At 33.4% G+C, this 15,419-nt stretch overlaps 2 protein-coding genes across 3 annotated transcripts in view; both read right to left on the reverse strand.

Annotated features, from left to right (window-relative positions):
* LOC107496587 (protein DETOXIFICATION 41) overlaps positions 1-4,794 on the reverse strand; it is a 17,013-nt gene extending 12,219 nt beyond the window's left edge. The window contains exons 1-8 of one of the 2 annotated variants that reach the window (XM_016117890.3): positions 4,391-4,794; positions 3,761-4,305; positions 3,449-3,535; positions 3,303-3,359; positions 2,966-3,204; positions 2,355-2,473; positions 2,170-2,256; positions 1,543-1,784 (exon numbers count right to left, since the gene is read on the reverse strand). In XM_016117890.3, coding sequence (XP_015973376.1) covers positions 1,710-1,784; positions 2,170-2,256; positions 2,355-2,473; positions 2,966-3,204; positions 3,303-3,359; positions 3,449-3,535; positions 3,761-4,305; positions 4,391-4,714 — 1,533 coding nt within the window. In that variant the 5' untranslated portion in view covers positions 4,715-4,794 and the 3' untranslated portion in view covers positions 1,543-1,709. Of the gene's footprint in view, positions 1-1,542; positions 1,785-2,169; positions 2,257-2,354; positions 2,474-2,965; positions 3,205-3,302; positions 3,360-3,448; positions 3,536-3,760; positions 4,306-4,390 lie in introns of those variants that run through there. The other variant, XM_052251845.1, reaches the window with a different exon arrangement.
* A 575-nt stretch (positions 4,795-5,369) lies between these two features.
* Positions 5,370-11,171, reverse strand: LOC107496528 (uncharacterized). Its single transcript, XM_016117799.3, has 8 exons — positions 10,935-11,171; positions 10,726-10,840; positions 9,525-10,549; positions 7,725-9,166; positions 7,419-7,549; positions 6,440-7,257; positions 6,215-6,327; positions 5,370-5,937 (listed from the first exon to the last, which is right to left on the reverse strand). The coding sequence occupies exons 1-8, from the start codon at positions 10,998-11,000 to the stop codon at positions 5,640-5,642; spliced, it is 4,008 nt and encodes a 1,335-aa protein (XP_015973285.1). The 5' UTR covers positions 11,001-11,171; the 3' UTR covers positions 5,370-5,639.
* Between the last annotated feature and the right edge of the window lie 4,248 nt (positions 11,172-15,419).

The following is a 15,419-nucleotide window of genomic DNA, read 5'->3' on the forward strand; positions in this document are numbered from 1 at the left end:
ATACAATAATAGTAATAATAATAATAGTATAATGATAATAATGATAATAATAATAATAATAAAAACCAATTTAATTTTTTTGTTTATCAAAATATTTTTAATAAATAATTTAAATTGAATAGAATAAGTCATAATTAAATTAAATTTTACTAATTATAAAATTTTTATTTAGTTATTTTTGTTAAAAAATAATTTTTTTAAAAACAAATCTTAATATAATATAATAACTCATAAATAGTTAATTATTTAGTTTTCGAAAATTCGAAATCTTACAATTAAATAAGTATATTGCTCCTTCTAGGTCGAACACTAAAAGAAGATGTTAGTTATTTCATGAAACTAATAATACTTCTAGCCATTGCCAATAATCTTTATTCCAAACTTAGAACTTTCAATTTTTGAACCACAAAAAAAGGATGGAATTAGAGTGTTTATTATAATGATTAGAATTGGAGATCCAAATTATATTTTTTGTGAACAGTTGTGTTTTCTCCATTAGAAAACTAACCAACTGCCAATATAGTTAACCAATAATTTTTTTTAATAATTACAATACCACTCAAACTGATTTGCATATTAAAAAATTAGACCACAAATTTCCGATTAAAAAAGAAGAAGTTCTAGGGAGAAGAGAGGACGGAAGACTCGAAAAGAACTCCAAAAAGCACCTCCATGTGATCGTGGGAGACTTCGTAGGAGAGAAACTTCGAAGTTATCTCACAAAAAACATGTAAAAGAAGTCTACCAAATTAGTGAAAAAAGTCAGAAAAATAATATTTTCAGAGAAAAATCTCAGAGCCAATACTTTTACTAAAATTTAGTCAATATTTAATTATTAACATAAGAGTGTATATTTTTACACTATTAGATATAATCTCACACATTTAAAAATATTAATTATGACTAATTGATAACTACAAATCACAAAATATACTAATCCTAGCATTACTTATTCCCAAAAAATCTCTGTTTGATTAGTATTAAAAGTCATGCTGAGTCTCAGGTTGCATGGCGTTTGCAAGGAATTCACTGGCTCCATTGATTGGAGGCTTGGATTACCTCTTTACCGTACAACTGTAAAAGTGAGGATAACTCTGTCCTCTATTACCATGATTTAGAATTTTTTTAAATAATTTTTTGTAATGTCTTAATTAATATGTAATTTTTGTCAGATAATATTAATGTTCATGTTGATTCCTATAATTTTTTTTAAAGAGATATTTGTAAGATAAAAACTTTATTTTAAATGAGCAATATAAATGATGTTTTGAATAAGAAAATTTCTCACATGTTTCAATTTAAATAACTCATAAAAAAACCTACGTAATACATTATTTGATCATTAACACAGTTTTAATTTTTGGGTTCACCAAGAATCGAACTTTTGACCTTTCGGATCTAGCGCTTTAATACCATGTCATGATACTACTCATCCCAAAAGCTTCAACTGATGGAAAAATGTAACACTAATGATTATATCTCTAATACTCCATAAATCTCCATTGTACACATTGTATAAATATTTCATTGACTCCTTATACTTTCCCAAATATAATTTATATAGATTATAACTTCCACATAAGTGGATTTCCTTATTTGATACCAAAAATATGTGAAAACACAAAGAAACCCTCATGAACTACAACATCATTGTGCTTGGTAATCAGCATTTCTACTAAGCTCAGAGAAAAGTAATGTAAATTATTATTCTAAGCATCAGCAACCAATTGTTCTAAGGTATCATCTTCTGCAGATCTCTTGATTCTAATGACAGCTTTCTCAACCTACAAACAACAATTACAAATTGCTTCATAGTCTCACCTTTGATAATGTCATAACAAGGACAAATTAGTTTCTAAAAGATTCACGAGACATCAACTTAGTCTTTAAAAGATCAAATCTGACTTTACATTAGTATCTAACCGTTTTCTTTTATGCTAAACAGATATTTAAAAGTTAAATATGTGACGTTCTTTTTCTCTACAAAAAATATATGCGAATCAATAAACCTTAAACCTTAAACCGATTTTTTAGGAATTTCTTTTATTTCATGCATATCATTTAAAAGTGCATTTGATGTCAAAAAATCTTAAAATACTAATATGATATATATTAAAATTTCTCTAAAATATTTAAGGTTGTATAGTCTAATGTTTTGAATTTGATTACCTCATTATCCCAATTTGTTCTTGCAGTCAGAATTATAAGAGTTACTGTTTGTATGAAAACTCCAAGGATCATTCCCCACCAGATACCCTGTAAGAAATTCCAAATGCTTAGAATTACACTGATTTTAATACAAGCTTAGGAGCAGTAACTAATTAGTGAGGGAAATGGTAATGGTTCAAACTTACAGCTACTCCTAAATATGTTTTGAAGCCAAGGACACATCCAACAGTAAGACCAATAACATAGTAACAAAACAAGTTAACATAAGCAACTATAGCTTGCCATCCACTTCCAATTGCAACTCCTGAAAATTTTCAAACAAAAAGTAAACTAATAAAGATGGAACATTTATTCTTTCCAGGTCTAAATAAACCATTAGTATCTAAACCATATTATAAAAGGTTTGATCAATTCAATCCAACTTGATTGATGTTTCATTGGATGTATTTATTTATTTAAGATAGGAAACAAAGATAACACATAAATTTTGTCTTGGTTTCAACTTTATAAAGACAAAAAAGAGACAAATTTTGCCTTAACAGTTAAGACAAAGATCTTTTATCTAATTTTGTATCTTTCATTCTCCAAATAGTTTGTATGGTATTTCTGTCTTGAGACATTTATCAAACTTAGCTATAAAAAATTTGAAAGTGTTTATTTATTATGTTTTATTGTTGGTACAATTTTATATCTCCCAATATCTCTTTCTTCCTATTTACTCAAACCTAAGACCTTGGATCAGAAATAAATGATAAACCATAGAATGGTGTTTATATATAGTATATAGTTTTATTACCTGAGAGTATAGGTTGAATGCCATTAAGGAAAACAGACATGGCTAGCAATGGAGTTAAGTTAGAAACATCCTCAATAACTTCAGAGTCAGTAGTGAAAAGCTTGCTCAAACCAACCCTGAAGATCAAGACAATGACGCAAAATACTATACTGATCGCGACGCTCGTTCCATTTACTACAAACACCGAAAATTTTGCTACTCTTGGATGTGCTGCTCCTAATTCATTGCTAACCCTCACACTGAATTCATTGAAATTGTGATCAAAATCTTTGTCTGAAAGTTGAGTGGATGAAAACAATTAACATAAAATAAAATTGTGTTTTGTTTTGTAAGTTACCTTGCAGCTGCACTAAGTCCTAACATAAATTGCATGTCCCAGTTCAAGTAGTTCATACTGAAAAGTATGTAAACATGGAGATTATTGTTAGAAAGAAATTTGAACAATGGGTAGAAAGATCATTCCAAAATTAACTATGAACATACCAAATTGAAATCGTGTCCAGTGAAATAGTTGGATTTGAGAGCAGTCCTGATATAAGCACTAGTCCTTGATTGTACCATATCTCCAAACTACATTTAGGTTCCATACAACATTATAAAAAATATGTACATAAGTGGTTTTATTCTATAAATTTAACGTATTTTGAAAAATTTAAACAGATCATCAGATATGAAAATTTTACATGATTTTATCACGTCTGATCTTTACCATTTTTTTTTTTGTGACGTGTCATGTTTGGGTCCCGCCTCTTAAATTAACAGTTAGATATTATGCGTAATTAAATCGTTACATACCATAACATGATAGCAGAAGCAAGTGTGAGCTTGAAATAAGGCCAAATTCCTTTGAAGGCTTTTAAAGTAAAGCCATTCCAAGTTTGGTTGCACCTTGGGCTAAGAACAATGTACAAACCATTCAACAAAGCAAGAATGCACCAAGAAAAGCTGAGTGTCAGTGCTGCACCAAGAAGTCCATGATCGAAAACATAGACAACTAGCCAACTCAGAAGAACATGCAGAACGAACACACCAACTGACATGTATGCCAAAGGATTCACTATGTTCTGTGCTTGGAGGAACCTCTGCATTGGACAGGTTACCGCAAATGCATAGAGCTGAATGATTAGTCCTCGGGCGAAAATCTGCGCCTGCGCGGCTATGCTGTCTGATTGACCTATGGCTTTTAGAAAAGGTCCCGAGAACCAATAAAGAAAAGTGAGTAGCACTGCTGCACCTATGTGTAAGATGATTGCTCTTTGCAATATGATTCCCATTGCCGCGTGTTTCGCAGCTCCATAAGCCTGGCCACACACTGTTTGCACTGCACTCGCCATCCCCAACTGTTTGATGGAAATTTAGGATTCAAAACTGAGCATACTATACCAAAGATAAGTATGAGTTTTCTGAGAAAATAAGAATACATACCATAATTCCATAAGCAAGACCTTGAATTCCAACACTAGCTATGGAAGCTCCAGCGAGCTCTAGAGACCCCAAATGGCCAGTGAACATCAATGTTACAAAGCTTAGCATGTAATTGAAAATGGATACAATAATGGAAGAACCAGAGAGGAGCCAGAGGAGCCTTGACTCCCAAGCAACTAGCTTCAGCCACCACCGTGCCTCGATTGGCTTGTGTTCTAAGAAATCCTCAATGGCATCAGCTGACAAAGATGAAACCTTTGTGTTTGAGTCTAGCAATGGTTGGTACTCCACAGACCCCATGGTTCTGTGTGTCTCACTAATCATTCAAACTAGTTCACTACATGAAAAGTTATTGCTAGTAAACTTGTATAAATAAGATGTGGAAAGTTGGGTTTGTTCCTCCTGTGTATGCTTAGGCAAGCAGATACATATTATGTTTAATTAGCATCCTGCAATTAGTTAAAGTAATAATTATCGATTTCAAGTCTTGAGAATTGAAAAAATTCTTACAAAGAGACTTTATTCCTTTTATGGGACCCAAGTTAGATCAGGTTGAATTGGTCAAATTCTTAGTAATAAGACTTAGATGGTTGTAGTTAGATTGAAATCCTAAAAAAACTATTATGTTTTGTTTTCTTTCTATCTTCTTAAGGTGTGTAGTTGTCTCTTTCCTTCAATGGGCCACCTAACAAGTTAACATCAAACATTCTTCACAAAATCAGTTCATGACTGTCCTAGTGAGGAGTGAATTTAGTTGTTGAACAAATGTGTGAGCAATGACCGGTAGGTAGTAGCTTCAGGTCTTCATTTGACACTTAAGTGAACCTAGGAGAAATAATGTTTTTATTTTGATTAATGTAACTAATGCGAAAGTGTCTATTTACATGAATGTAGACTCGTGAGTCATGACCATTGTGTGAATCAAGCTTGATACTGACATTTAATTTCAAAAGTATGGAATTTTCCATGAAAAATAAGGTTACAAAAAAAACAATGAATTTACATTACAACCAACCGAAGGGGGATTTATTTACAAGTCTAAGATGAACTACAGAAGCATACCCTTAACCAACCAAGTTGGAAGCCTCTAAACCTAACATGATATTTAATTTCCCAATATCTTGTTCAATCTACAAAACTTTTTTCAGATGTGCAGTCAATTACATTTCAAAACAACGACTGCAAGAGCCTCCTACTTATTCAATTAATTTCGAAGTCTTGGATGGGTAATCAAACTTGCTACATACCATCATTGTGGTCTTAACATGGTAGATAGAAATTCCTTGTCATCTTTATCCAGCCCAGACGACCACTTCCTCAAAGTTTGCGCATGGTCGGAAATGGATTTAGAATATGCTGGAAGATTGATCTCAGTGCAAACAAGAGCTTCAGGATCAAGAGGAAGAAGGCCGAAAAGAGATGTCACGGCAGAAATCTGAAGAGAATTGCGAGCTTTCACAGAAGAGGTGTGATCCAGAAAAGCGAACAACTTATATCTCAAGTTCTCAACTCCCCGATCTTCATATCCAGCAGCATCAACTCCAATCCTGAAATTTTTTAAATTAACCCCAAAATTAGAAAATCAAAGAAAATGTCAAAGCATCAACCTCCATTAAAATGTTCTGCGGGTTGTCCACAGATATAGGATCACACGAGAAACAGCCGTAAAATCATACATGAAACATTGATTATCTCTTCACATGCGGGATTTTAGTTGTTATAAATCTGACTTAAGTCAACTAATAGACTTGGCCTAAGCCCCTCAAAGAATAGTGGGCCATGGTTGGTTGCATCACAATCAATATCAATGCAACAATAATTTACCTGCCAAGTTGACCAAGAAGAACAATGATCGCACTACCAAAGCTTTCCTCTATGCCTGAATCAAGCATATCCAGCAACTGAGGAACGAGTTTGATGTCACTCCAATGCCAGCCCTGTATTAAGACAGAGAACCATTCGGTTAGTTTCATATTCATGCATCACTGAAGTTAAGCAATAGGTTAAATTCACAAATATGATATTCACTTGGAAATAAGAGAGTAATACCATTTTCTTTGCAACCAGCTCCACCAATGACAAGACATCACCAAGGCAACACAAGTCTACATTGCCAAGGACACCTGGTTGAGCAGCAGAAGAAACCGTGCACCTTTTCCAACTACAAGGTCCATCACAACTCTTGTAGGCTTTCTGAACTGCTTCCGGATTAGAGCATTGTCTGCCATTAAAATTCTCTGGCATGAATCCAGAATCCGACAAAGCAACCTGTTCTATCCGTTGAAGCCTATAGTATTTTATCTCTTCTAAGAGCAAGCATGAAACTGAATCAATGGATTCAGCACCTTCCAAGAATGGGCATTTAATACTTGTGCAAAATTCAGTATGAAGCTGATCGATTGAAGGAAGATAAGAAGTAGAAACTTTTTTGCTCTCATCCTCAAGAAAAATAACTAAAGATTTCAAAACAGTCACCATTGAACCAAAATTGTCCACATCAAAAAACTTCTCTCCACCCAAATAAGCAAAAATATGAAGGATAGTCAGCAGCATTAAAGAATCCCATTTGCATAATCTAAGAATCCTGTATGAGGCTTCACAGATGAATCCAACATGATCAGTTGCAGCACATATAGAAGATAATATAATACTCCCTGCTAGCAATTGTTCACTTGTAGCAACCTCCGAAGAAAAGTTACTAATGCCATCTAGAGAATCATTGGAAGCATGATCTGCAGATGCCTCAGCAGGCACTGTATTCTCTACTAGAACTTTTCCTTCTATAAGAAAGTCTTCAATAAGTCCAAGCAGCTCAAGAAAAGAACAAGTTTCTATAAGGAGGATTCTTGTCTCAGCATCCAACATAGCTGCCCAGAAAGGAAAACATTTTAGTTTGATTCAATACTCAACAGCACAAAAGGAACATGAAACTCAAGTTTATAGAAAGTGCATATAACATGATATGAAAATATCTAAATAGAAACATTCAATTACATAACAGAAATTTTATGAGAACAAATGAATATACCTGTACGAATATGTTGGGCATAAGAATTCATGGAGCAAAATATATTGCCATCGCAAAGATTTCCAAATGTACTTGTAGAAGCCATGACAAAGTTGAACAGCATCAGCGTTAACAACACAGAAACCTTCTCCCTGAAAAAGATTAGAGGAAACAGGAGAAAATCAATACTATCAGTCCACCATCAATTGTCTTAAGCCCTATTGATTAATTTTGTCATGAATTGATTTGCTTGATAAACCAATAAATTTGAGTATCAAAACAGAATCTAAAAAAGGAGTGCATTGTTCAAAATCATGAGATACTTACTTCTTTGAGAGTGTTTCCTCCTTTTTAAGTGCAGTCAGAATGCTACCAACAGCCCAGACTGTTTGTGTATCCAAACTGCACCGAGCCATACAGGCTTTGATAGCAAAATACATCCTAGATAAGACAGTATGGTCCTCAATATTGGAAAAGACAGCACAAATTTTAGGAGGTTGTTTGTGTAAAGGTCCAATTTCATCCTCCGCCAGAAATGAGGCCCTGGAAATTTCTGATGTGTGCATATGTGGCAATTTTACAACCTCGGTTTTACTTGCTTGTGTAGGCTTAATCCGTGAATCAGATGAACTATCTAAATTTCTATTATTGGAACTGATTTCAAAATTAGTTCCATCAAGACCAGGTGAAGGAAACAGGTCTGCTTTTCGACTTGACATGCCTTCTTGGAGTGCTTCCTCTAGAAAGGGCTTCTTCAAACTATTATCCTCAAATGTTTTGTGAAATTCAATTTCTGGAAGTGATGGTGACAAGGGAGAATCCACTGCTCTTCTGTAACGTTGCTCATAAGCAGCATTATCTAGTTCTAAGAACTTCATATAAGTTTCATCAGTCATTTTATCCAAACTAATCAAAGAATCAAAGCTGTTTGCAGCACCACATGTCCTCACTTCACCAGGAGTGATTTCTAAATTTTGTGCAGCATCACATATCCTCTCTTCACCGGCAGGAGTGATTTCTAAATTTTGTGAGCCAGGGCAAGAAATGTGTTCGCTGACATTTGCATCCCCATAGATATTGGCTTTGGCCTCTTCTATGCCCTTCTTCGCAACCCTTCCTGTGCTAGGTACTGTGACAACTTTTTCACTGTGAGATTTCTTTTTCTTCTTGTTGGCTCTATCATTATTTTTCTGTATACTGCTTTGATTTGGGAGCACGTCTCTCCCTCCTTCCAAGCATTTGTCTTCTTCTCTATACAACAAACCATGCAAATTAGAGAGATTCTGAGAAGACAAATTTGCAACACTATCAATATTAGCATGTGTTCTTTTCCGCTTCCTATGGTTCTCAGTAACATATCTTTCAGATGAGTTGCACATGATTTGTCTTGCATTGAGGATCTCCTGATCCAACTTTGCCGATGCACTAACTGGGAAAGCAGTTGTTTCCTGTGAGCCCATCAACTGTCCATCAGAAAAAGATTCTGAATTGGAATTTACTGCAGAACGCTGTAACTTTGTTCTGTTGGGTCCTCTGCTAAGAGGCTTCAATTTAGAATCAATACCTGGGATGGATTCTGAGTAATTTCCACTAGATGGCGCAAGAGGTTGAGTGGGATGCATGTCTTTCCTCAAAGGATCACATGTGTCCATTGTTGTGCAACAAGTCTGCAGAAGCTCATTTTCAAGTTCACTATGCTTCGGAGATAGATTGATATTGCATACTTGCCTCGTGATATCTGAGTTCTGCATATATAGCATATTCCCAGACTGCAAAATAAACATCCAAGAAGTTAAGAAACATAGTTTTTTTTTTAATTAAAAAAAATAAAGAAGCAGAAGAAGAAACCATTGGAAAATCCCTTATTTATTGCTTTCAGAAAATCTCCTAATTCCCAACGGCTAAAAACCTGGTAGTGCACAGCTAATATGATTGTAAACATAAGATTTCCAACATCACTACAAGGAAGAACGAATAATTAAGTTCAAGAGTCCATGATTTTATAACCAAAAAAACATTATACAGATAAGAGATATCTACGTCCACGGTATCTTCATATGAGAATAAGCCAGAACTAGATTGTGACAGTGAAGAGAGGTGCAAAATAGAAAGTAAGGTGAAACCAACCTTTGTTTGTTCATGTCTTCCAGGAAACGATGAGAAGGAAGCATCCAACATATCAAGCCGACGCAGGAGTTGAACAAAATCTGTCTTTATTCGCCCTAATTCTTGGTGTAAAGAGTTGCAACGACTTGCTTCTAACTTAAATTTTTGCCTGGCATATTTTGCTCGTAGCTTTTCAAGCTTTAGTTGGCTTTTCAAAAGCTTTACATCACTAGTATCTTCAGCTTTCGCAGTAGGTACTCCAGCCGTTTCAACAGGTTTTGATACAGATAAGAGCTCAGATATCTTCTTCTTCAACTCCTCAATTGTCTGCTTATCCCTTTCAACCTGATGAGACATCTCATCCGCACGCTGTTTCTCTTCGATGAATTTCCTCCAGTTACTTTCTGCAAGTGCTTTCTGCTCCTTTGCTTTAACCATCTCAGAATCTGCTCGCTTCTTTTCCTCAGTCACTTTCCCCCTTTCAGTTTCAAGCATTTCTTTAGCTTTCGTCATCCCCAACTCGGCATCTCTTTTTCCTGCTAATATCTTCCGCTTCTCAGCCTCAAACCTTTTCGTTGCCTCTTTGGAGGCAGATACTTGAGAAGCTAGCTTTGTTTTTGCCTCATTAGCTTCTTTCTCCAATCGAACAAGCCGAGTCCTATATTCCTCAACCTTCTCTGCTTCAACTTTGGCAATTTGCATCTCTTTTTCTGCAGACTTGCTCTTCTCTGCTTCTACTGCCTTCAAAGCTTCAGCTGCTTTCTTTCTCTCCTTCTCCGAGTTTTTCTTTTCCTTATCCGCCTTTTTCTTCTCTGCCTCCAGGAGCTCCTTCAACCTACTGATTTCCTTTTCCTTATCAGCTATACAACCTTGAAAACCCTCTATGCTCTCATTTCCATTCTTAGCATCACCACCAGGTTTCTGCCGAATCGCATCAATTTCAGACCTCAAGCTACATACTTCATTCTCTAAAGATACTCTAGCATTACATTCTTTAAGCTTCTCCTCAGCTTCTGCTTTGGCTCGCGCCCGTTCTTCTTCACATTCTGCAGAAAATACAACATTGCAATGTTCACTAATTACAACTTAATCCAATCTGTTTCAGTGAATCCACTCGCAGAAATTCCACTACATATGCATAAAATTCTTATTCAGATTCACTACTCACATCCCAAAGAAAAAGGCACAAAAATGAAAAATTGAAAATAAATAAATAAATAACCTTGGCTGAGCTTCACATTTTGAGCCTGAACTTCATTGATTTTTGTTTCTAGAAGCTTCACAGCTTGGCGAAGAGCGTTTCGTGATTCTTGAAGCTTCGAACACTTCTTCTTCCACTGCCACAGAGAAGGAAAATAACTAAATAAATAAAGAACTCGGCTTTGAATGACAAATAAAGCGAAAAAAAAAGAGAAAAAGAGAGGGTTTTACCGCTTCACAGTGGGAGCAAGCAGTGGTGGAAACAGGTTCGAATGGGTGATCTGCAGAGAGAGCCATTGGCGGCAAAGAGGGAATGGAGAAATGTGAGATTCTTCGATCACTGGCATCGGAACCGAACAGTAATTAGAGATACACAGTGGCGGTGCAATCAAGTAATCATTTTGACGCCATTAAAACCCTAAACCCCCATAGCACAGATTCTACACCACCGTTCTCTTCGTTCTTCTATTTCAGTCAATAAATTTAAACTTTTTTTTTCCTAATTCCGGGGCTTTTTTTTTTTGGTAATTGCAAAACACGAAAAAAGTAAAACAATTCTTTTTTTATTACAAAGTTTCAAGATCATTTATAACTAAGTTTATAAAAATTAAATTAGATATCAATAAGAATCAATAAAATTAATTTGGGTTGATATAGGGACTAATTTGCTTTAAGTAACGGTAAGAATTTGAATTTTATTTTATCTATACAGTAAACGACAGACTTTTAGATAGAATTTCGATTCGCGTTAAATTAATGGTTAATTTACTAAGTTGAGACGTGTTAAAAAAATTAATAACAATAAAAAAAATAGAGCTTAATTTTAATATACTGATAAGTATAAAATATTTTATATATCAAAATTAAATTTTAAAAAAATAATTGATATACAAATAAAGTTTTTATTAGAATAATTTTTTGACATCTTAAGAGTTTATTATTTATTAATAGTCAATTTAAACAAAAAATTAATATTAATTAATTTTTTTTTACAATTTACATAAATAAATTGTTTGTCCTTTAAATTTAGGCAATTGCATTCTTTCAAATATGAAGATACAAATATATTATTTCATATATCTATAAAAACTGTTACTGGTAGTACTAGCGATTTCTGTGTTCCCCAATTTACATGTAATCCGCGATTGACTATAGCGGATTATATGTTTCTGTAAACTATTACTACCAGTAACATTTTTAATAGATATATGAAATAATATATTTGTATTTTCATATTTAAAAGAATACAATTACGTAAATTTAAAAGACAAATAAATTATTTATGTAAATTACCTTTTTTTGTTTCGGTCTAATATTTGAACTAAAATTAACTAACTTCCTTCTTTTTTTACAATTTTTACTAAAAGCGGTAGTTCATATATTTCTCTCGACAAATAGATCTTTCTATAATTATTATTTATATTTTTAACGGTGAGAATAAAAATGATTAAATTTTAAATAATATTCTACTTATAAATTTGGCTATCGGCCTCGTTATATATTTAAATTTTTTTGACAATCAAATGTAACTAAGTTAGTTTTTAAACCTAATAAAAATTAATTTCATTAATGAAAACGTATAGACACGTTCTAACTCTCAGCATCGCGTGCTTTTTCTTTTTTGTATTCTTTTTTTTTGTACTCCTTCTTCTTTACGTTCTTTTTTCTTTTTTGCGTACAATTACTACAATTTTTCTTTCCTTTTCCTCTTCATTTTTCTGATAATTTTTAGAAGTATTATTTCTCAGATTAGATTTGAATAAACATGTATTACAATCTTATTTAATTAAATAAACCTAAAAAATAAACTGCACACTAAAAAATCACAAAATAGCACCAAAATTACATAAATGAACATATTTGTACTATATTACGATCTTATTTAGTTGAATGGATATAGGTTCACATTTATTGGATTGCTAAAAAAAATCGAAATTTCTTACTTTTGACATCGAAATTTTTTTATTTTAACACCATAATATTACTATAAAAATTCAAAAACTTCTTAATTTTGACATCAAAATTTTACCACAAATACAGAAATGTCTTCTTAATGTCTTCTTATACTTCTTATAGTTCAATGAAAGTTTCTTTTTTACTTCTACTTACTAACTAAAGATAATAAAAAAAATATTCTAATTTGTGGTTCTAATATTGCTAAGTAATCATAATGATCAAGATAAGGAAAAAGAAAGAGAGGATGGAGAGGAAGAGTTTTGAATTGTTATTTTTAAATTTTTTAGGAGTATTGTTTCTCATATTAAACTTGAATGAACATGTACAATCTTATTTAATTGAATGAATGTAAAAAGTAAATTGCATACTAAAAAATCACAAGATAATACCAAAATTACTTGAATGAACATGTTTGTACTATTTTAAAATTTTATTTAGTTGAATGAATATAAGTTCACACTTATTAGATTGAATTCTCATCAGAAACAAAAAAAAATACCAAAATTTCTTAATTTTGACACTAAAATATTGCTAAAAAACACAGAAATCTCTTCTTTAAAGTTGTATTTTTTACTTCTTATTCTTTTTTTTGCTATTACTTCTTTTAAGAGCATTACTTCTCAATTAGACTTGAATGCACATTTATTGGATTAAAATCTTACATGTGTAAAAATTTAAAATAGAGTGAAGGAGAAAAGAAAGGGTCGCTCTAGTGTAAAGATCAAAGTTGAAAAAGATGTAAAGATATTATTTTTTCTTCCTAGAGATGAGACACCTGTGCTGTTGGATTGCATAACGGAGGAAGCTGCGAGAGTAGATATTCGGTGTAGGCTTAGATGGAATGAGCCTAGCCGTTTTCATAAAGATAGCTTGAACTGTTGATTTAGGGATGGCTGGGCGTGTGGGTTTTTGTCAGGTGTGGGCCTTGGAGAAAGTAGATTTTTGGGCAGCCCCCAACCTCCCAAAATATTATGTGTTAGTGAGTGGGAAGAGATGTATTGTTTCCACTATCCAGCATGGTCCTGAAAAATGGAGGAGCCCAAAAATGTTAATCTAGTAGTGCCATACTCAGATATTTAATATTCGTTATCTTTATTCATTACTTTTTAAGTTATACAAAATTAACTTATAACGAGTACAGCACTAAAGAAAAAGAGCTGTTGATTTTTCTTTCCGTACATTTTTGAATAGAAGAAGCTTCTCCCCCAAATGCTCGGTGCTGGAGACCTAGGCGGGGTCCACAAGACCATCTTCCATCACCAGAAGAACAGGACTAGCTCAAGAGGAGTAAGAAGAAAGTGAGAAAGGATGGAGAGGAATTTTTGGGAACCCAAATCCTTGTCCCAAGAGTTGAAGACTGGATGTATGAAGAAGAGGATGCTGCCGATAAGTCGCATGGGACGGAACGCACTTTCGCCCAAATGGTAAAGGGAAGCCCAATGAAAAATCAGAAGGAACGAGAAAAGGTAGGAGAGGATGAAAACCTTCCGAACACTGAAAGTATGCTCGAGAGAGGACACGTGTGATGTTGGGTTTACAAGGGGTGAGCCTAGTCGATACTATTCAATAACGAGGGATATGAAATCAGGACTGCATTGATGGGTGGTTCATTGTGGCGGTGGGCTTTGGGAAAAAAATATTTTTGGGTCAACTTCGAAAGAGAAAAAAATTATGAGTTAGTGTGGAAAAAGAGTAACAATGCACTAGTTTCCTAACCAAAGCTCCACCCACTTTCTTTTCTATATGCCAACATGATTTTACATCCCAAAAGCTTGTTTATTAGAAGCAAGAAATTATAGCTTCTGCATTTACTTACCGTACGTTTAGGTTAATTGCTAGTTATTATTGATTTTTCCATCATTTTCTCTAAATAAATACTGAGAATATTAAAACAATTATTCTAATTTTTTTGTACTATTTGCTATTTTAATTTTTTATAATATGTGTTCCTATTAAAAATAATAAATTAAATAAAACATTAATTATAAATATACTATAAAAATATATAAAAAAATTAAATATACTTAAAAAAATAATATTATAATTATTTATCTAGAAGTGATTTTAACTAATATTATCCAAACAATATTTATTTTATCAAAATTTATTTTAATAAAAATTACCAAACATAAATCATATTGGCACAAATTCACTTCTACCCAAAATCAATTCTATAAAATTACTTCCATTCAAATGATTAATTAATTACAAAAAATATAATATTGAAGATTGAAGATTTAGTGTGTGTTTGAATTCACATGGACAAACTGTAGTCCAAACGCATTTCTTCTTTCACTTCCTTAATTTTGTTCGAGTTTATTTGGGTCATAGAACGTTTTTTTTTTTTTTGGTCAACCGTCAAACAACACATAATTGATTTATGTTCCAGTATGCTTGTAACGCATGCCACCCTTTCAAACATGATGCCCCCACGCCACCACGGCCCACCCCATATCCAAGGCCACACATGGAGCCCATCCAACCACGGTCCAATCCTCCACATCCTATCCCAGCTACCTCTGTCCAAACGGAGCCAATTCCCTTCCCGCGCATCAGCTACTCGGCTACATGATGGCTTCACCTTACACTGTTCAGCAATCAATCACAAGTGGCTCCCTGTGGACACCTGTCAGCACCAAATAGTCCTAGGAAGAATATCTGTATCCTCACATCTGTATACTATAAATTTCCAAAAAAAAACATTATAATTTACGTATAAAAAAGACTATAACAATACTGATGATGATATAGAAAAAAAAA

This window comes from Arachis duranensis, chromosome 7 (assembly GCF_000817695.3).
Source record: "Arachis duranensis cultivar V14167 chromosome 7, aradu.V14167.gnm2.J7QH, whole genome shotgun sequence".
In the NCBI taxonomy this organism is placed as follows: Eukaryota; Viridiplantae; Streptophyta; class Magnoliopsida; order Fabales; family Fabaceae; genus Arachis; species Arachis duranensis.